At 40.9% G+C, this 22962-nt stretch overlaps 1 protein-coding gene across 3 annotated transcripts in view; it reads left to right on the top strand.

Moving 5' to 3' along the window:
* The first annotated feature begins 4045 nt into the window (after positions 1 to 4045).
* mafa (MAF bZIP transcription factor a) overlaps positions 4046 to 22962 on the top strand; it is a 70891-nt gene continuing 51974 nt past the window's right edge. For all 3 annotated transcript variants that reach the window (XM_026319651.2, XM_026319652.2, XM_026319653.2), the window contains exons 1-2: positions 4046 to 5435; positions 13154 to 13219. In XM_026319651.2, the coding sequence (XP_026175436.1) occupies positions 4465 to 5435; positions 13154 to 13181 (999 nt within the window). In that variant the 5' untranslated portion in view covers positions 4046 to 4464 and the 3' untranslated portion in view covers positions 13182 to 13219. The remainder of the gene's footprint in view (positions 5436 to 13153; positions 13220 to 22962) is intronic.

Here is a 22962-nt window from a genome sequence, read left to right as displayed (position 1 = left end):
GAGATTGTAAGGTAATAATAATATATTAATAAAAACTCAGTGTTTTTGTCATATGAAAAGCTGTGACTCCATTCTTTCACTTAAACACGCTTTTTGACATGGTTACAATAATGGCTGAGGTTAGAGGTGGCTTACAACAGTGTTGGAATGCAAAGAGGCTGATTAGATGGCTTTATTGAGTCCTGTCTAGAACTGAGCAACCCCTGCATCCACCACACAAAAACATGCACACCCTAACAGACATTGAACAAACAACTCACTGACCTCTGCTCTTTCCACTTGGTCATCTCTATCGCTCCCCACACTGAGGAGTTCAGAATGATACCAGCTGTAATACTCTAATCTAAGTGACACTCTTCATGTTATTGCTGAGGTTAGGTTTAATGATTGAAATTGTTTACATTTCAAAGTTTTTTCTGTGATGATCATTACAAGATATTATGTGTTGCAGGTGTCATCCACAGACTAGCTGCCAGTATGTAGAATTGCTTTGTAAATTTGACATTAGATTCTGACTCCTGTCATAGTTTATTTCACCCAAGACAAAAAGAATATTTGTAGAACTCATGTTTACTTCAATAAGGTGCATTTTAAATTTTGTGGTTATGATTTAATTTAAAACCCTTTGACTCATCTGTCCTAGTGTAAAAGGATATCAGTTTGTTTATTGGCAAATCATCCATCCATCCATCCGTCCATCTTCTATACCCGCTTTATCCTGAACCAGGGTCACGGGGATCTGCTGGAGTATTGGCAAATCATTACAGAATAAAACACACAATTTAATATTTGTACGATATGTATTGTAGGAGCCCATAAACATTTTCACTTTCATAGTGAGACAGTCCTAGGCTGTAGTGCACTTATAAGCAGTACACATCAGAGTTTACAAGCACGTAAGGATGGACATTATTAAAACTTTTCCCTGATAACTTTAAAACAAAGATTGGTCTACCTAGAGTACCTTTACTTACAGTATATTATTTATATTAATACAATGACAAGAGGCTTATTAGAAAGGGGTTTAAATCTGGGACCTCTATAAACTGACCATAAACCATTCCAACAAAACCAGAAGTCATCTTAGTGTCAGAGCCACATTACATGGCAGAAAACGTGTATGTAACACAATTTGTATATTGCAATGGGTTAATGGGTCCGGTCGAGGCAGATGGCCGCCCAAACTGAGCCCGGTTCTGCTGGAGGTTTTTTTCCTCTCCACTGTCGCCAAGTGCTTGCTCATAAGGGAATTGTTGGGTTTTTAGTTTTAGTTTTTGTAAAGTGCCTTGAGATGATTTGTATTGTGATTTGGCGCTATACAAATAAAATTGAATTGAATTGAATTGAATTAATGGCCTATTCAGAAGCAGTGTTAGTAACAGCAAGATACGTGACTGTAGAGGATGTTAATTTGCATTTCCAAATTTAAATTCAACCATCACCACTTTGTCAGTACTCAATCTTGTACATGGTGGATTTGGTGTATTTGTAATGTAAAACACAGGGATTTTACATGTAACCAACCTGAAAATGTGTGTTTTATGTTAAAGGCTTGTGTTAACTTTGACTACTTCTGAAATTTGTAATGATGAGGTCACTGAACCTGAATAGTACTGATGACAAGAACACCATATTCGCTAGAGAGCTCAAAACACAATCTTCAGTTTAATGTAGTTACTATGGCTTCAGAAAGCTTTGAGTTTTACCAATGACTAAAAAAAGTATGAAATATGGGATTGAGACTTTTAATGATATAGTAATGGTTCACATTTTGTTAGACCTATGCATAAACTTCTTCCTTCCTGGTTTGGTAAGTTCCTTTCCTAGCAGCTTGATCTCTATCCATGTAGATCTCCCTCAGCCCTGCATCATCAGTAACTTCAAAAGGCAAAAAAAGCAGCTAAATTGGGTCTGCCACTTTCTCCTGTCATGACTAATGAGCTCTCCCTTCATTTGTGTATTAGTCTCGCTCTGCTGTCGCCATACCCCAGGGAACAGGCCACTGCTGTGCCTTCCAAAGAACAGGTAGGCCCAAACAGATGACAAGGCAACAGAATGGAAATAGAAACAATAGGGTTCTGTTTGAGTTTGTCTGAGCCACACACATTGGCGTATTAACTTGCAAGAAGATGCATCCATTTACACTTTTATTAGAACATTCACTACCTATGTTTGCACACTTATTATGGCAGCTGTGACATCACAGTGACAGAAAACAGGGAAGAACAGAAGACATATTCTGAGCTATAGTTTTGGACAACTATAGTAAATGCTGAAGTCCTTATAGTTATAAAAATATCTGGTTGGTTGTCAAGATTGTCTTCTAATGCTTTTGGCAGCATGAACATACATGATTTGCCCAATCATTACATAGTGTGCACCCAGGACTCTAAAAATATGCACCATTACAATGATGAGATCACACACTTGGAGAGCAGACATACACTATGATTATAGGTTTTTGTCACAGGAAAGAAATGTTTTTTGTCGGCATCATGTCAAAAGAGGTCACAAAAGAAATCAACACTCTGAGTGGTCAATGAGACCAGGCCTTAGGAGGCTTTCATCGCTCTTTTCCCTAACAAATGGGATAAATGAGAAAACTACTATAAGTCATCGATAAATAGTTTTAGTCCTTATTGTGTAAAATGGGGATCTCATCTTTTGGCTATAAATCTCATACAAATGTCTACCTTTCTGATAAATTCAGGCTAATGCTGTTAAGCTCAATAAAATGGCATTAGGTAGTTCTCTTTCAGTCTTTATCATAGTTGCACTCACCAGCCAGTTTGTGTCTGTATCACTTCACACCTGGAGTGACTTCAGTGGTCTGTTATGTACATGTATGGGATAAAACATAAAATAAAAAAGCATCACAGGGGTCCCTGTAGCCCCTGGCTAAAATAAAATATTACAAACACAAACACATAGTTTGTTGACAAAAACCCTGCTTAAACAACGTGGGTGAACCCATTACTTTTTGACTATACAGGACATGTGGTTACAAGCATGAATACCTAGACTATCTTAATGTGACTGTGTTACTGTTGTACACGAGTCAATTAAAAACAGGAGACCTCTGAACTGAGATAAAGTGCAATGTATGAGAGCAGTTTATATGACTGTACAGCATTGCCTGGATCAGTGCATAGATAAAGTGATTTTTATGGCTGTGGGACATAATATCACTTTGGTTGGAACACCGGGTTCACTGGCGTTCAGTTTCATTGACATGACCGCTACCACACAATACATGTTTGACATTGTTACATAGCTCCAATAAAATTCACAAGTGTTTATTATCATTTCCTTAATAAACAATGCAAGTCATAGTGTATTTTGCAAACATGTTTTCCCCACCATTAAACAACGGTTATTCTTTGTTTGAAACGTGTGAGAAGTCCAGACTGATTGAGGGGGGAATCACATGTGGTGGCATGTCCAAAAGGTGGCAGTGTTGAGTTTTATAATGGTGCGCAAAGTCATGACAAATCTCTTCGATTCATTTTCCATATTTTCGGTCAACTGTCTCTGAAGTTACAATTGAACTTCGTCTATATGCGCGTAATATTTGTATAGTTACATGTGTTATAAATTAACACAGCTTTAACAGGGATTTAAATATTTTCATTTTCTTGGAGAAAATTTTGAATAGGCTTCATAGTAAAAAAAGAAAATAAATACCAATCGCTCTCTATAGATAGATAGATCTTTTTCTCTGTGTTTCTCTTTTTTCTCTAAACGCACCGGGAGTCCACTGGTAAAAAGTATGCACGCATGGCTACTTCTTCGACTAAAAGCGAAAATAAACTAAACTGGTATAAATCCCTGTCTCGGACTCTAAAGGTTTAGAGATAACAGCCAGAGAATTAGGAGGCTGTGTCCCAGCTGACAGTCAGCTGATGGCCCTTGACAGTTGAGAAAAGTTTTGTTTCTTTGGACTACTCATATGTTAATTAGCTGTCGGAGTCTGCGACCCTATTGGCTCTTCGTCCGAGTCAATTTCCCATTTCCAGCCTGACGTCAGGGCAGCTACAATGCTCTTAAACTCATCTGCTGTGTGATCCCTCTAAAAAACCTCCCCACCAGTCAGCGGTTTATAACGTGCGAGACTGCATTCACTCCCTTACTCTCGGCTTTTCTCCCTCTCCGCTTGTGCAATGTATTTACGAAGAAACCGTCAAGTGTTAAATGTTTGAAATACTAAACCGCCGAATTTCACATGCTGAAAAAGGACTCCGCTACTCGTGCGCGCGGCACTGCTGTGTCTGTGCAATAGACTCTGCAAAGAAAAACTACTCGTACTCGCCTGCAAGTCCGTGGCTGCAAAAAGGACACTGAAAAGCTCTTTTTTTTCACTTTCAAGACAAACGCTTAAAAATCAAACTGGCTCACGTTCTTAACAACCAACCCAGTTTGACAGCTGCTCTTCACCCCGTTTGGAGGACTGTCAGCAGCAAGAGGATGGCATCAGAGCTGGCAATGAGCAACTCCGACCTGCCCACCAGTCCCCTGGCCATGGAATATGTTAATGACTTCGATCTGATGAAGTTTGAAGTGAAAAAGGAGCCGGTGGAGCCCGATCGCAACATCAGCCAGTGCAGTCGCCTTATCGCCGGGGGATCCTTGTCTTCCACCCCGATGAGCACGCCTTGCAGCTCGGTGCCCCCTTCCCCAAGCTTCTCGGCGCCCAGTCCGGGGTCGGGGAGTGAGCAGAAGACACACATAGAGGATTTCTACTGGATGTCCGGTTATCAACAGCAGTTGAATCCAGAGGCGCTGGGATTCAGTCCCGAAGACGCAGTCGAGGCGCTGATCAACAGCAGTCACCAGCTCCAGTCATTCGATGGCTATGCCAGGGGCCAGCAGTTTGCTGGAGCAGCCGGGGCAACAAGCACCATGGCCGGAGAAGAGATGGGGTCTGCCGCGGCGGTGGTGTCCGCAGTTATCGCTGCGGCAGCCGCTCAGAACGGAGCACAGCACCACCACCACCACCACCATCACCACCACAACAGCAGCCATCACCAGGCACCCGGCGTGCAGTCCAACGGCACTTCTGTGACAAATCACCCACACATGCGCCTGGAGGAGCGGTTTTCAGACGAACAGCTGGTGACCATGTCAGTGCGGGAGCTCAACCGGCAGCTACGGGGGGTCAGCAAGGAAGAAGTGATCAGATTGAAACAGAAGAGGAGGACCCTAAAGAACAGAGGCTACGCTCAGTCCTGTCGGTTCAAGCGGGTCCAGCAGCGGCACGTCCTGGAGGGAGAGAAGACTCAACTCATGCAGCAGGTTGAGCACCTAAAGCAAGAGATCTCCAGGCTGGTCCGGGAGAGGGACGCGTACAAGGAAAAGTATGAGAAGCTCATCAGCAACGGCTTCAGAGAAAATGGATCCAGCAGTGACAACAACCCGTCATCCCCGGAGTTTTTCATGTGAGTCTCGACATTATCCTGAAAAAAAAAAAAGAATATCAGATGAGTTACTCCCGCTTAAAAAGTTATGAAACTTTTTTTAAATCTTCATTTGGCTCAGAACCTACTAGACCAAGAACTAATTTGTCAACTTTTTGATTTTTTTCTTTTTTTTCATTTTATGCAATTTTTGAAAACAAAGAGTTTGTTCATGTCAACGACTGTTTTTAGATTTGGGGGCTTAGTCATCCGCGCTTTTAATTTTGGAGAGGCGTATTCAGAAAACTTTCAGCTACTTTTTGCTACCATACAAGTATATTATGCTTAGCCTGTTTGTCAGGATTTTTTCATCGTTGGTCATTAAATTTGCAGTGTTTCAGTAGCTAAACTCTGATTTTTGAAAGTTGAGTCAGTATACCAAGTGTGCATGCAAACACAAGTATACTCCTTTCAAGTTCATCAACTTGCCCCCTTTCATCATTTTTCTTTTAATTAAATGTACAGATTCCTGTCAGAACTATATCCATCGACAGTATGTTTTTGGTCTTTTTTTTTACTTCCTTTTTTTTTTTGTCTGCCAAACGTGGAGGATTGCGAGCCTGTCGTTTGACGCCACCTCATCTCATGCGTTTGCTTGTTATTGTGTTGAGCAACAAAAGACTATACTCATTACAAACTATTCATTGTTTTTAAAGAGATGTGTTATTGAACTGCCCTGCATGCTGGACATGTATGGTTTTTTTCTGTGCTTGAAGATGTCCTTTTTGTCGGATGACTCCAGCATGGCATTCATACTTCATTTGTGGCCTCCTCACTTTTTTGGGACAGCAACAAAAAAGTGACAGGACTTCCCACCCCTTGTAAATCTATACAGTGCATTTCAGCTGTGTTGAAGTGCACCATCATCGGCTGTCATTAGGCAGCTGTGAATGCGCTATGCATTCTTGATGGAAGTTGATCGGCGGCGATCCTTGTGCGAGGGGAAAAGAAAAGCCTTCACTATTAAGGAAATCACCAGTCCCCTTCCTGGAAGTTTAGTCTGTTGCTTAAAGCCTATATTGTTATTTAAACATATTCCATTGTGCATCTGTCAACCTTTGAATATTTTAAAGTGTAATTTAAGTATAAAGTTGATAATCTAAATTGCAAAAGATAATGTGCTACATGTAGATTATTAGGATAATTAATAAGGAGACTGCTGCAACAGTATTTTAACAATGGTTTAGAGAAATTGGCTCGGCTCCAGTTTATACATTGAGCAGTATTGTGCAGTGCATAAAGAGCGCTTGTGCAGCATGAGCTTCAAACAGAAGTGTGAGAGCTGTATTGGTCTCCATCACGCGTTTCTTATTGTATTTCAAAAAGTATTGTTGAAGGAGATTATTCTCATTGCCCAAGTCAAAGCAAATTGCTGTGTTTTTGTAAAATGTGTTTCTTCAACGAACTGACCTGTTATGGACTGAAATGCACTAAAAATTCTCGCCTGTAATCATGTAGAAGTTAAGGAAAAGTTATTCACATATCAAGAAGATTTTGGCAAAAGGTTTGGCATTCTGTTACGACTTATTCGTAACATGTTTTGATACTTTATTAGCAGTTCAAGAGAGACTTGTTTTGTTTTAAACAAACTCAATATTTGCAAAGCAATAACAATTATTATAATTAATAATGTCTGGACATTGTTAGCTCGCCAGGGATTGACACCCTGCATGTGTAAAATGAGGGAGTATCATTCGCCAATAAATCTTGCAAATATGTTAATTAATCTTTCAACTTATATATAGTGTATATAAATATATATATATATATCTATATATTTTGCTGTGCAAAATTATTTCACTCACTAACCATATGTGATGTTCATATGTGCTCGTTTTTCATTTCATACAATTAAATGATATGCAATAAATGTATGTAATTGTCTTCAATAAGTTTCTCACTTTTCTTTTGACTTGTCCTGAGAATATTTGCTTTGGTGTTGAAACATGAAACTAGATTCAAAACATGATGGAGATTTCTGCACTACATTTTAGTGTCTGTGTTTGCTAAATAGTCACCCTTTTTGACTTGTTTTAATCCAACACCAGTTTAATAACGGGCCCAAACTGAACGTGTCAGAAACAAAATTTTAACAAGAGTCATTCATTAATTCATCCAAAACAATGAAGGCAAAAACTGGGAAGGAATTCAGATTAGGATATTCTGTCAATTGTGTTGCACCAGTGCTGTAAAAATGTGGAGATACAAGTCCAGTGTTACTTACAAGCAAATAAAACCACAAACAAAAAATTCAACACGCAGTGGCCTACATTTGAATGTACTTTTGTCCTGACAAACAATTCACAGTCTGATAGGTTTTACAGTTTTTCTTCAAAAATCCTCAAATTACAAGGCTGAAAAATTATTTTCAAAACATAGTTATATATAGTGGTAGACTTTTACATGTTTCCAGTTTTGTTTCATTATTTCAACTCCATTTCCGTTCTGTATTACCTTCACTATCAAATTTTGTGTGTAATGTAAAAATATATTTGCATATTCTACTTTAAGAAAATGGTCCAAGAATTACTTTCTCATTTTAACTATAGAAGACTAATGTGGTTTTGCATATTATAACTACATTATGATCACTTTAATGTAAAATGTAGCCTGTGATGTGTGTGAGCGTCTCTCTTTGTGTGTGTGTGTGTGTTTGCATGTCTCTGAATTTAAATGTGCATGTGTTTTTACTACTGGAATGGGAAAATGTACAAGTGATGTGTGGCTATGCATGTTTTATATTTGTACCTTTCATTTCATACTGCTGTGTTACTGACCTGTGAATGTGTAGTGTGCCTGCTGTCTGTATGCATGTTTTTTGGATACTGTGAGCTTATTGTCATTAGCACATCATTGTTTGGCTTTAGCAGTTTCACCCTGCTTTATCCTGTTTGTCAGTGGGCCTGGATGTTGATCTGGAGCAGACATGCTCTCGGTGAGGGGGTGCAGTGAGGGCACAGTAATGTCAGGCATGTGAGGGGGTGCCAGAGAAGGTGCCAATGTAAGTCTGCCACTGCGACAAGCAGAAGAGGCTAAGCGCTGCTGTACTCAAATCTTGCATTTTAGCTCATGTTCAAACATATCATTTCAGCATGGGTTTTTCACTGTGCTGGTGTATTATCTGAAAAGGCCACTTTTCAGAAACACAAGAGGAAATGTTCTTCTATAAGTTCATTCTGAGACAAGGAATAGCCTTGTGGGCATCTTGTTTCACTGTTCCAGAACTATTTGTTTGTTGAAACAGGAAGACCAAAGTGCCAAGACACACTTTGAAGAAGTACTACGGTTTCTGAGGACAGATTCAGCTTGGATTTGTCAGCTTCTTTCAACTTAGCCACAGTTTGTGTGTGTGGCTATGAGCAAAAGACACAGACAAAGAGCACTTTTCATAAAAATTAACCACACTGTCAGTGTGTTAACAGCACTGAGTGATCAACTGTTATATTCTGCACCATGAACAGTAGTCCTTTCAGTTATAAATTTCAGACTGGGTAAATTTACAAAGAAGCCACCTTCTGCACCATCTGCCAGTGATGATGTGCTACATAGCCTGTCAAAGAAAGAGACTCTTAACCCTTTTAGAGAGTTTTAACACTTGTATCCCACTCTGTTTTGTGTGATTTCCTCTGAGGTGTGTGCTGCTGCTGTGGTGGCTGATTTGCCCAGAGTGAGGAGAGAGACTGAGACAATAGTCAGGCTTGGGCTGAATTAAATGATTTTGCTGATGATTAATAGTGGTGTGGCCCACTGGCTCCTGCGATGTAGAGATGATAAATCGTGAGTGCAGCTCCGTGCAGCTGTGCCAGTGTTGGGTCTTAGCATGCACACACCATGCAATTTACAGCCAAGCTGCTCTCCTTCTTCCTCAATTTATCTAATTACATTTATTTGATCTAAGCAGTAGTGCTGCTATATTTTGATATTTCATATTAACCACAACAATGTATTAAATTACTTCAGGGAGGATAACTGTTTGCTTTATTTCCCTTTAAAGAACATTTCTCCATACTAACTATTTCAAACACAAAATGATTTCTTCTTAGGAGTTAGGCTTTGCTTTTCCAATGGCTATAAATTCATGTGGTGTTTTTTTTTTTTGATGTGTTTTGAATGGTATGTAAAAAATTTGGTTTCAGTTTAGGGCTGCTCTGTTACACTCTTTGGCTTGTTTATTTTGATTGTTTCCTTATTGGGAGAGAGCAGTTCGGCTTCTAATATCCCTACACTAGAACTGAATACACAGCAGCCTTACACACCGGCATCAGTATGAACACAAGAGACGAACAGTAAATGGCCCTGCATAGATTTGCTCCTGCCTTTTGTTTCAGGGCATTATATTCCTTGGATTTCTCTTTAGTCTGGCATATATATATGACTCAGTCTTCAAGCTAACTGGCTTTTCTGTGAAGACAGTTCTAATTTGCAGTGGTTGTAGTGGTTATATGTGTGATAAATCTATCACTCTTGTAGTGATGCACTCATATGGAACGGTAGCCCTATGTGGACTGAAAGCATAAGATGCAACACGATGTTTACTTAAGTAGCAGTGCACCAGTTGACAGACCTTGTTTGGTGTCTGAATTCTTAAAAGCATTAGATTGTACCAGAAAATGGGTTTTGTTATATTGCTGCTTGTGTATGATTCTCCATCTCTTAACTTAGACAGATCGGTGTGAAAAGTTGATGAGTGCCTGTGTGGATAAAAAGGGGCGCTCATTATGTGTAAATGTGTGAGCATGTGTCTTTGCAGGCATGTGCGTCTCTCTCTTGTCATATTTTGGAGAAGAGGATGAGCGGAGGTCAAACGTTACAGCACACAAGGCTGCTTTAAAAGTCATTAGAGTAATCTCTGCCCTGGGGAGCTTATGCTCATTTCCTCTGCCCAGAACCCACTGAATGAGATGTACATGAACATCTGACATGGCACAATACACAGCAAATTCAGGACAACTCACTGCCATTTTTTTTTACCCATTTCCTGTATTTCACCACTGTCTTAGAGAGTTATACTCTTGTGGCATATTTTTTTGTTACATGTTTCTGAATTTTCTTTAAGGCAACTTTTATTGGAAGTGTTTCTTGTTTTTATATAAAACCTCTTATATCATGTAACATGGTAATGTGATTCAGCTTCAAGTAGATGAATCAGAAATAGTTTAGAATTAAATACAATTAAATATGCAAAAGGTGTTTAGGTACTTAGGCAGTATGCAGTACAACTATTACATGAAAATGTGTAGAACAGGGCAGACGTGGCACTTGGCTCAAGCCTGCCAACTTTAGTTCCATGCTGCCAAAGCTCATTGTCAAGTGAAAATAGGAATGATAAAAATAAGTCAGTCTTTGTACTGGTTTAACTAATCACAGCAGTATAATGGAGATTGTTGGGTACTGATCGTGGCACCATGATCACAGAGAGCAGTTAATTTTATTCTCACACCCACATCATGCAAGGATTCTGTTGTGGGCAGCGCAAAGAGACAACAAAACAACCAGTGATACTTCTGCAAAATTCATTGTTCCTCCACATTCACTGAGTTAGACTACGTGTTCTAAACTAGGATTTTACATTATCAGTCCTGAGTTTACACATTAATATTAAAAACAATATTACAAGCACACACAATCCCAAACCTTTTATGAGGCAAAAACATTTTTTGCTCTCTCAAGTAGTGCAATGAATTCAAAATAATTTAAAATAAAAAATGTTATCATTCCCTTACCTTTTTTCACTTACTCACTTCATGTACTGCAAATGTTGCCAAAAAAAGTAGTTTCTTAAGGTTGTTTTAAAGATGTAAGTGCAGATTCTAATTACTATGACAATCCAGTGTGCATTTATAATGAAGTATAAGTGAAATTCTTCTGCATGAAGGCTGATGTTGCGAAAGATATGCTAGAATCAAATAATTAATAGTAACGGCAGTCAGGTGTTTCAGCACAAGCAGGTGACTGCCACATCCACAAATAGTCTGTCCAGATTCATAGCAGATGCAGACAAAAAAATTCCTCTCACTTTGCAGTGCATTCGAAAGGTGCAGCAGAGCAACACCCACTGATCCAAATTAAATGGACATTAGGGATCCGCTACGATTCTTTTCATTTTTCAAAGTACACTTGGCTCTTGCACTTCTTTACTTCTTTGTGGCACAAATTGACCAGATGTTTCAAATAGACGTTAAGCAGATACACATGGTGTCATTAGAAAGTTGTGCTTGAATGACTGGGTGCAGGATATGTTGGTGATGAGGTGGTCAGGACTTGCTGGGGTAATTGTATATGCTTGTATATGGACTGAAATCAAGAGCATCTGAATTAAATAAATGCAACACCATTGCTTAACAGTACCATTTCACACAAGGTAACAAAGTAAAAAAAGTAACACTTTCAAAGTGGCACACAGTTTTCAAATTCCTACAAATAAGAGAAAAATCTAGCTATATGAAAAGAACACAGTTGTGCTCTTTAGATTTTACTAGAACTACTGTAAATGTTTTTTTCCCCCCACAATTGTAACTTTTAAAGCATGTTTGTGAGCTGCAGCAGAGCAATGCATTTAACAGATCAAATGAAGAATCAACGAACAATGACCAAAATACCTCAAAGTTTTGCATAGAAAATCACCAACAATGCACTTTAGTGTCATAATGACGTAATAGAAAATGACAAGAAAAATGGAAACTAAGCATATTTTACAATACATGTTCCCATACATTTCTAACAACTGCTGTCTTTCCATTTGTCAGTCAAGAAGGCTCTTTGTCTTTTCTCAATATAAACTCTCACCTTTTAAGTACCATTAACTTTTTAAACTTTCCTCAAAGCTATCAGTAATGCTGATCAAACGCTGATTACGCCATGTGATTTAGATGCACTGACTTTTTTAATCATGCGACATCCCGGCCATTATCCAGCAGTTCAGGATACTCTGTAGAACTGAGTTATGTAGCACTTATTTGAAAAGCCAGTGATTTAAAAATTCCTTCACTGCAGTGTTTGGGCAAAGTATTTTCACAACTGTCATTTTCCCCAATGTTCCAAAGGAACCCTGCTTGGCTGATTGGTGCACAGGAATGTTTTCATTTGTGTAGCAACATTTATAGGCCATATAAATAACTATGTGGACCTTCCCAGAGCAACATGCTTATTTACGTGTGTTTTGAGGGGAGTGCTTATGAAAGCATCAGCCACGCGGTAGTAGAAAAGGCAGATGTTACCATCCTTCTCCATTTATTTGTCTACATGATTCCCTCTCTTTTAGAACTATTAATTATGCCATTTAATGAACAGGAACAAAGGCTTTGGCATAAAACTATTTGCCTTTTTGTGTAATGGTACACTGTATGCTTAGATATTTTAGCTTTGTCTCTTGTGGTTACAGTATTTTGATGCATGGGTTCTGCCTCTAGAATCTATTTGCATGCAAATTTTTACATTTCCCCCTGCATCAAATGCTTACTATAATACATGTACTGTATTTCAACAGACAGACAAAGTGAAAGCGAATCTCGCTCAGAATGGATCTACATGTTTTTTTGTGATTGTTTGTGTGTTTCTTTATGTGTGGGTGCCTGTGTGGCTGTCAGGGAGTGATACACAGTAAAAGAACCAGAAGAGCAAGAGAAGACGCCGTGTCTATTTGCCTTGATAACCATTTATGCATTTTGAAATGTTTTGTCTAATTTTATCTGCTCCTTTAGGTCATCAAGAAAATTCCTCCATCTGTGATTTCAAGCCCCATTCCTTCGTACCATTGGCTCCTTAAGGTAAAACACTTCTTACTTGATCTCTGTAAGCTTTTCTGTATGTCCTTAATACTGAAACTTCATAACAGTGAGTGAAGTCACATTTTCAAAACAAGTACACAAAGGTTAGCCCTTTAAAAAATGATCAAAGCTGTATATTTAAAACTGAATTCTAATATATACAGCAGTATTATTGGCCATATTACCTCTATCATTACATGATCCAATCCATATAAATCATTCATTATAAGTCACCACATATAATACACTGAAAATCCACACTAAAAAAGTCTTCATATGTGAACAGTGGAAACATTTTTTAGTGTGAAATTAACACACTGGCAATTTTGCTGTGATACTAAGGGATTTACTGTATACTGTAAGGCTTCCAGAAAAACGATAATGTACTGTAGTTTGTTTAATCTTATTAGTGTGGAACACATAATCTTTTTGTCAACCTTTATATCTATTCTGTTGCACCTCTCTATCATCCCAGTGCCATACGCACGCCTAGTATTGTATGTATCTCCCCATTTGAATCCATGACAAAAAACATTACTGTGATTAACAGCACAACCAGCAAATTATAGCCACTCACTCAAATGTAAGTGACCTGTCACATGATTCTGTGTGAAAAGGGTAGATAGAAAAAACAGAGGGCCTCAGGCTCCAGGAGAAGTGCAGAGTGAAGAGTACGCTTCTAGTGCTGAAAACAATTCACAGACAGAGAGCAATCTGGGCAAGTGTGTACTGCAAACCCTATGGTTGTTCCATAGCAAATCTCTTTGCTGTGTTTGGTCATGATAAGTAAGAATGAGAAAAGGTTTGGGCTTTTATTCATGACTTTCCACCTTGGTGGAGTAGAATGCATAGGATGCATCTGTGCTTGTGTGTGCATGTATTTGTATCCAGTGTTATTTACTTGATTGTATCTAAGTGGGGGGTGGGATCAGTAGCTGGCCTTTCTCCAAGTCCACTTAACTTCAGGAGGGGAAGCAGGACAAAAGCCATCAGAAAAGACAAGGACAAATCATCTTTAGATGAAGTGTTTTAAGTGCTCTGATTCTCCTCCCACATCATCACTGTGAATTAGGTGCCCTCTGCTCACTGCTAGGGGGTGTATTATATAAACAATGCCAAGGGAACGGATGTTAAACAAATGAAAGTGGAAAACCATGAGGATGTCTATCTTAGTCAGCCTCATAAATCTCAGTTCCCTGTCCATGCTAGTGCGCAATACCGATGTTGTGCTCTGACAACCTGCCAGCCGAGCTTAGAGCGGCTGCATATGGTGTGGTCTGCTCCATCCCGTGCTTTGCGGTTTAAACCATGGCAGACATTGCAGGCAGAGCGATGCCTTTGTTTTATGCAAATCCATGCATATGACGAGGGGGGAGGGTGATGAGCAGTCTGGCCACGTAGCTCCAGGAGGACAGGTTGAGTGATGGAAACGGAGAGCCAGGTCTTGGTGTCCTTGCCTGAGGAAAGAGTGTCCTGACTCTGGCCTGGATGGCCTAGACACCACCAGGACACTGTGTCACTGCACCACTGCGCCTACACCTGACAAATGCATAAGAAAAAGGTTTTCCTAAGCACAAATGTATTTACTTCATAACATTGTATGAGCTTGCCAGTGTGTCTTATCTGTGACTGGTATGTATGTTATGAAGCCAGACACACTTCAAGGTTTTGCCACGCAAAGAGAGTTCAGACCCCAGCAGGTAGCTGGAGGACCCAGAAAATGCTGACAAAGATAAAACCCCAGGTGTATATACAGAATACTCAATATAAATGTGTGAAAGAGGCTATGAGAAGGAGAGGTGAGTGCAAATATAGATTGGGTAAGCAGACGTGTGTGTGTGCATCTGACAACATAAGCACAATGTAACAGGTAGGAGAGGCCACCAAGCGTGTTTTGTATGTCAGGTCAGTCTGAGTGAAACTTACAGAAGCAGTTTCCATACACACAACTAATCACCTAATACTTACTTGTCATTTTTTCCAAATAATTTTGTTCTTCCATCCTTTCTTGCTTAGAGCTGTGTGCTAACAGTTACAGTTGGTCGCAGGTTCTTCTGTCACACAGAGCTCTATTTCTGGGTGCCAGGATGTTGGTCTCCATCTCTGAGGACAGATGAAATCGATCCAGATGGACCTGTCATGTGGAGGAGAAAATGAATTGGATAGAGGAGGAGTGCAGAGGGCAGAAAGAGAAAGGGAGTCAGAGCAGAAAACAACCTACTGCATCATATGGGTCAAAAGTCAAGGAATGATATATTCAAGACTGGGTGTTACCCCCCATCATCCCACCCCTCTCTCTGCTCCACCTGCCTCTTGGAAAGGATTGAGAAACTGGAAACGTCTTGGGAGGAGCTGACTATATTTAGCTTTGGTGACACTGTGGTCTAACGTTAAAGTTAAAAATACAGATATCCATGTACAGCAAGATGGGCACTGTTTACATCACTACAAGGCAGCAAGCACAAGAAAGAGTGCAAAGCAGCTTTTACTGGGCACTTTTTCATTACTTACTGGAAGCTCCATTCATTGGAGTTGTCCTAAATCTATCTTCCATTAGCAATACAAATACTTAGTTTCATAAATTAAAGGAGAGACAAAATTTCACTGCTGGTTGCAAGAATAATACTTTCATAGCAAAGAAAGAAATCAAGCAAGCAAGCAAGAAAGATTTATAGTTTTTGTATGTGAAGTAAGTACTAAATTTCGTCCAATGTGTTTGGGCAGAGCTCCACTTTGCTAATTATTTTCCTGTGGCAGAGTACTCAGCATGGCACTCCTCTCCCACTCTGAAAAGAGAGGCTCAGCGGTAAGTGCTTAGTCAGCCCTGCTCTGGGTGTGAGACACTGTTGGGTTTCTGGTGGGCCCTTGGGGAGGTGGAGCAGTATAGGATCAAGCCATTGTGAGATAATAGTGAACAAGAGCTTTGTGTTGTATGTGCTTCAGTCCTCATCATCATGAGGTAATAGTGCTGTTGGAGCCAGTACTGACTGTTTGTGGAGCTGGATGCTGCTTGCTGAGGCCTAAAAATTCCAGTCATTGTATATTTGTGTTATTAAAGGCTATAAAGCTGCAGGAGCCACTGATTAGCAATTAGTAAAGACATGGACTTAAACATCCATGTATGTATACCTAAATGTATAAATATACCATCATTAATTTCTATACTGCATTGCTCTTTGCCAATCCCTCCAAAAGAAACTGCCTCTGTTTCTCTCTTTCCTGTTTTAGAGTGACACATGTTTCCTCTTGTGTGCTATCATCCAAATGACTCTCCTCCTCCCAAACAAACTTAGCTTCCTTCCCCTCACCTTTGTTCCCAGCATCACTTTCTCACCCTCCCTCTGCCTCACACTGCACCTGCTTCCCTCCTGCTCCCTGCTCCCTCTCCAAACGTCACTTTTCCCCTCCTCCACTCCTATTCTCCCGCTCGTTAGCTTGATGAATGGCTTCACTGCGGGGAAAGTGCTGATTTTCATCCCTCTGTCTGATTTCTGCTGGCTGTTATTAATTTCAAACACTCAGAGAAAAGCAAGTGCGTCAATAAATAAGGAAATGAACACACTTCATCCTGCCATACACCAGCTCTCACAGTCATTCACACAGGGTGCTGGGTCTTCTGTTGAGGCCAGGCCTGCATTTATACTGACAGTTTAGCTCCACTCTTGAATCACACCATTGTTTAGTGTTTTTCTAAAGCATGGATAAAAGTTGTCCTGTAGCACTGCATCATATCAAATGTTTCTGGAGTATTTTCAGCATCTTACTTCACTCAGACAAACAGGACCAGAGGGAGACAGAATGGTACAAAGTAAATAGCTCTAAAGAGACCTGCAGTGTCCTCTCTCATCTTTCATCTCTCACACTAGCGCACCATTTAAGAAATGTATACAGAGAGTGAAAATGGGAAGAGAGAGAGAGAGAGAGAGAGAGAGAGGGAGAGAGAGAGAGAGAGAAAAGATGCAGAACGAAAGAGAGGCAATGAGATGCAGCAGCCTAACAGTCATTGCAGCACGTTAAACGATACTGTCCACACAGTGTGGCTGCGGCTCTATGTCTAAGTGCACATTACTTACATTCCAGGCTTAATGCATTGTGCTTGTCCGTTAACATCAAACACAAATAGCCTCTGAGACAATACGATTCTCTCTGTTTCTTCCTGTCAGACAGGCATGCTTGCGCCAAAAGTTTATTTTCTATTTCATATGTTTAATTAAAACAAGCTTGGCTATTTAATCCATCTAGGATCAACATAATACATGCACACAGAAAATAAAAAAATAGAGATATTATCACACTTTTTACAAAGTGTTGAGATAAACAGTTCAGTGGAGTGTACTATTAATACATTTCAAAGACACATACACATGTACAGGACTTATGTTTTCCATGATTCAGACTGATATGACAGTATTTTTTATCACAATTATAAACATACAAATTTTATTCAGGCCAATGGTCTTAATTTTCTGGTATTTTCTGGCACCTCACCAAGGTATTTGTCTTAACTTCAGAATCATGTTTGAATAAATTAGTACATAGCACTTATAAGTTTCTGTGAAACAATTACGATAAGAGAAATTTAATATGGGTAATTTGCACGTGTAATAGAGAAACTCTTTAATTCCTCACAATTGGTGTACTGTGAAAGTCAGCGCACTGCTCTTTGACCTTTAAGCTTGTCTGGATTTTTAGTCTATGCAGACAAGAAAAAACAACTCTATTACTTGATTTCAATGTCTTTGTATTTTTTTTGCCAAATGCTGTTGTTTAAATAACTTTGGCAATTTATGGCTTCACAGACTTGATATGCAGCATATGAAAATAAATATTACTACAGAAGAAAGATAAAAACAAGGTTATAGTTTTGTTTCTGTTATTTTTTTTAGAAAGGACAATGTGTCCAGTTGCAGGGAGGAAAGAAAATCTGACAAGTGGTACATAGTGGTAAATATCTTTGATACTTTTCTGCTATTCCTCATTTCATCCATAAATAAATATTCTGAAAGTCACCACAAACATTTGCTGTATGGAGTGGTAATGTACATACGGATGAGGTGAGCTGAGGAGAGGAGAAAAGAGGAGCCTGTATTAGTAGTAGCTGCAGGGGTAGTGGAGCCTGTATGTCTGCTTCATGGCTCTGTGAGCACAGACATAACAGTTGTGTTTACAAGGCTGAGTTGCTCTTACTGTTAAATTATTGGGGTGTGGGCACATTAAAGGAGGAGAAACAGAGGGAAGGGGTGGAGGGAGTAAATATTTGTCCCTCCCTCTCATAGTTCTGGTTAACCAGGCTGAGGAATGCCCTTTGCATTTTATAATTACAGAGTTTGGGTACTATCACCCTTGGAGAATACATGGCCACAGAGACCTGACAAAGTAGGGCTTTCTGTAAAAAGTGCGGAGGCCGAGGAGCAGCTCAATTCTGTATGTTTGTACTAAAGATGCATATTAGGTTAAAGGCCATATGTTATAAGATTGCTCTCTGAAGTGTAGCACAGGTACACCAAGCTAGGCCAAACTGGTAACCCCATTGGCCACTTTACTGTCATATGTTTTTTTATGTGGAATGGTGTGAGACCCCTGGGAAAAATGTTGTGGTAGAGACCTACAGTCCTGTTTTTTCATTCGTTGTCTTCTTTCTTCATACTCTCCCTTGTCTCTCTGAAACTGCTCTGAAATTCACTCTTTTTTTGTGTGTTCCCTCTCTGCAGCTTGCCCATTAAAGGAGAGCGATGAGTTCACAGCTGATCTCTGGTTGCGAGAAGCAGAGAGCAGTGTAGGATGACATTATCGGAAGCGGCTGCATATAGACACTAAAAAAAAAAAAAAAAAAAAAAAAAAAACACAAACAGAAAGAGAACACTGGCACACTTCTCTTTATATAAACCTCTGTCCGCTTGGATTACACTAATGACCCCTGACAAACCATAATAAGACACATGCATCTCTACGGATACAAGCCATGACCAAAGGAATTGTTGTGTTTTAACTTTCCAGCTTCACATTCTACAGTATTACACTCTTAGCAAGAACTAAAATGTCTTTAGTTTCTTGCTGTGTCCTTAAACCAATAGGTCATGGTTAAAAACAATGTAAGTATACAAGCAAATGCATTCTCAATATACAACCCAATATGCCACAACTGCCATTAGTGAGAGGGATGTGAAAGGAGAGTGATGGAGAGGGACAAAGCTTTCACTGCATCCCTGCAGCTGAAGTGGAATAGTTGTGGTGATGGGTTGTGACAGCTGAGGGAGCAAGGGAGCAAGAGGGGAATATCACTCCAAAATCCCCAAGAAACAGAGTGGAGGGTAGAGTAATTTAGGATGAACTATCTGCCATACGTGCACTCTCAGGCCGTCTGTTTTTGATGTTTTTCTCACTTTTGAACACACACGCTTGCATGTCTCTTGTTGTTTCTCTGACCGACACACTTTGTGTAAAAGATATTTATTGAAAAAATTTCTCTGGAGTTAATAAAAAATTAATGATCTTAGGAGCTATGTTGTCAGGGGCTATAGTCCCCTAGTAGGGTCTCCCAAGGCAAACAGGTCCTAGGTGACGGACCAGACCAAGAGCAGTTCAATGGTCCCCTTATGAAGAAGAAGAAGATGAGGACCGTGACGTTGCCTGGTAGCTGGGTCCCCAACCTGGAACCAGGTTGGGGCTCGAAGGCGAATGCGTGGTAGCTGGGTCTCCCCCCATGGGACCCAGCCGGGCAAAGCCTGAAACAGCAAAGTGGGGCCACCGTTCTGTGGGCCCACCACCCGCAGGATTATCTGTAAGGGGCCAGTGCTTTGTGGATTGGGCAGTAATTGAAGGCAGGGGGGCTCGACAACCCGATTCCTGGATGCTGAAACTGGCTCTAGGGACATGGAATGTCACCTTGCTGGGGGGAAGGAGCCTTAGGTTGTGCGGGAGGTTAAACAATACTGACATAGTCTGGCTCACCTCCACGCACAGCCTGGGCTCTGGAACCCAACTCTTTGAGTGGGGCTGGACTATCTCCTACTCTGGAGTTGCCCGCAGTGAGAGGCAGCGAGCTGGTGTGGGCTTGATTATAGCTCCCCAGCTCAGCCGCCAGGTATTGGAGTTTTCCCTGTTGAATGAAAGGGTCGCTTCCCTGTGCCTTCTGGTTGGGAACAGGTCTCTCGCTAAAATGTCTCTCGCCGTCTCTCTGCAGTTGTTTTAACTTTCCGGGTACTCTGCAGTTGTTTTGGCCTATGGGCTGGGTACTCTGCAGTTGTTTTGGCCTATGGGCACCTGGCCTTTTTGGAGTCTCTGGGAGGGGTGCTGAAAGGTGCTCCAATTGGGGACTCCATCAGTTTGCTGGGGGACTTCAACACTCACGTGGGCAGCAACAGTGAAACCTAGAGGGGCGTGATTAGGAGGAACGGCCTCCCCGATTTGAACCCAAGCGGTGTTGTGTTGTTGGACTTCTGTGCTAATCACAGCTTGCCCATAACGAACACCATGTCCAAGCATAAGGGTGTCCACCAGTGCACATGGCACCAGAGCAGCCTAGGCTGGGGTCATGGTTGACACGCCTTTGCAACATTGGCGATTGTGGACGTACCCCTGGATTGGCAGGCCGGGGTGGTGGTCCCTCCTCAGGATCACACTCCTCAGCCTCCCTGGGAAGGTCTATGCCAGGGTGCTGGAGAGGAGAATCTGGCCGATGGTAGAACCTCGGATCCAGAAGGAACAATGCAGTTTTCATCCTGGTCATGGAATGCTGGACCAGCTCTATACCTTCTTTAGGGTGCTCGAGGGTTCATGGGAGTTTGCAGAACCAGTTCAGATGTTTTTTGTGGTCTTGGAGAAGGCATTCAACCGCGTCCCTCATGACATCCTGTAGGAGGTGTTATCCAGTCTCTGTACAACCTGAGCAGAAGCTTGGTTCGCATTGTAATTCAGTAAGTCAGACCTGTTCGCAGTGCATGTTGGACTCTGGCAGGGCTGCCCTTTGTCACTGGTTCTGTTCGTTATTTTTATGGACAGAATTTCTAGGGCCAGGGCTCGGAGGGAGTCCAGTTAGGGGACCGCAGGATTTCATCTCTGCGTTTTGCAGATGATGTTGTCCTGTTGGCTCCATCAAGCCAGGACCTTCAGCGTGCACTGGGGCGGTTTGCAACCGAGTGTGAAGCGGCCATGGTTCTCAACCGGAAAAAGGTGGCTTTGGATCTTGTTCACAAGAGAAGGAAGGTCATGACTGAAAGGACAAGATCTCAGATACAAGCGGCTGAAATGAGCTTCCTTCGCAGGTTGGCCAGGCAAGGAAGTCTGGGCATCCCTGCTTAGGGTACTGCCCCTGTGACCCAGCCCTGGATAAGCAGAAGAAGATGGATGGATGGATTAATTCTCTAGTTGCTATATTATTATAATGATTTAGCTAATAAATATTAATACTGGATCCTTGGCTGGATCCTTTGGGTCAAAATTAGACAAATGTCAAACACATACACCATACCAGAATTAGATGCATACAGGACTGGTACAATAACTCTCATTTCCTTCCCCCGTCTCTTGATAGTATCCCTAATAGACCTCTCTCCCTGTAGGACACTGTTGTTGCAACATTCACCTACTATTGCTTTAATGAGTTGTCTGAGTCGTGTGTATGTGTGTGTTGGTATGAGTGTGTGCATGCATCTGTGTGCCTGAGAAAGAAAGATGTTAGTGATCCTTGTGGCCCTGTTTATCTCCATTCTTGTTGGAGTAGAGGAAGGTCAGAGGCAGGGCTGCCTGTATCCATCTCCATTCCCACGGCTACTGTCTCACAGGCACACTGGTCACAGGAGAATGAAAAGACTATGGATTTTTTCTCCTCCTCCCTACACTCACCAAAGCAGGAAGATTAGACATACGATGAACACAGCCTGGCCCATTCAAACCAGCTTTAAGTCCAACACTGGAGGCATCTGGCTCGATCTCTCTGGTTCATAGAGCACACAAGACATGCACGCATGCACGCACACACACACGCACACACATGCAAGACGACTAAGACAAGATTTCTTGGTTCACTTTTCTGGTTCAAAGCTTGGTCATATAGTGCCTGGATGTCCTGGATGTTAAACATTGACTCTATGACCCCTGTATATTAACATGCTTCAAGCAGGTACACACACATAAAACGCTGACAGAAATATGCACTCACGCTCCTCAGTAACCACAGATAGAGGCTGCATAAGAGGCTGCATAACTACACACTCACACATGCACATAGACACATGCACACACTCATGTAAACATGAACATGTTTGGCAGCACCAAAGTTCTGAAGGGGCAGCAACTGTGAGCCTGTTATTTTTCTTGTGCACTTGCTAATGTAATTTAGAAAATGTGTACATTAAGGTTTTCTCATGTATCAGAGCATGCTTTTTCAAAAAGAATGTAAGTTTTTGTTTTTACGTTTCTTCTCTCGCGATTTCTGACCTCACCCAAGAAATTATCGTTCAGCATTTGGCTTCCTAATTGAAACTAGAGATGGAAATTTTGATTAAATTAGACAAAGAAAAAGAAGCAAAGAGTAGCAGGAGCTCACACTAGAGAAAGTGTGGGCGAGAGGCAAAGCGATACCAAACATGACCTGAAACTTAATGTCAATGCCTCTATTTATCGGGGTTACTTGTTAAACAAGTAGACAGAGCTGCAGATAAAACTCATAGTACTCAGGTAGTGGGAATGCATGCTGTGACAAGCACTGCTAAAACTTAAATGGTCAAAATAACACAATAGCT

This window comes from Mastacembelus armatus, chromosome 3 (genome assembly GCF_900324485.2).
Source record: "Mastacembelus armatus chromosome 3, fMasArm1.2, whole genome shotgun sequence".
In the NCBI taxonomy this organism is placed as follows: Eukaryota; Metazoa; Chordata; class Actinopteri; order Synbranchiformes; family Mastacembelidae; genus Mastacembelus; species Mastacembelus armatus.
The sequence above is the reverse complement of the archived record's forward strand: the minus strand, read 5'-3'. Positions and strand labels throughout refer to the sequence as shown.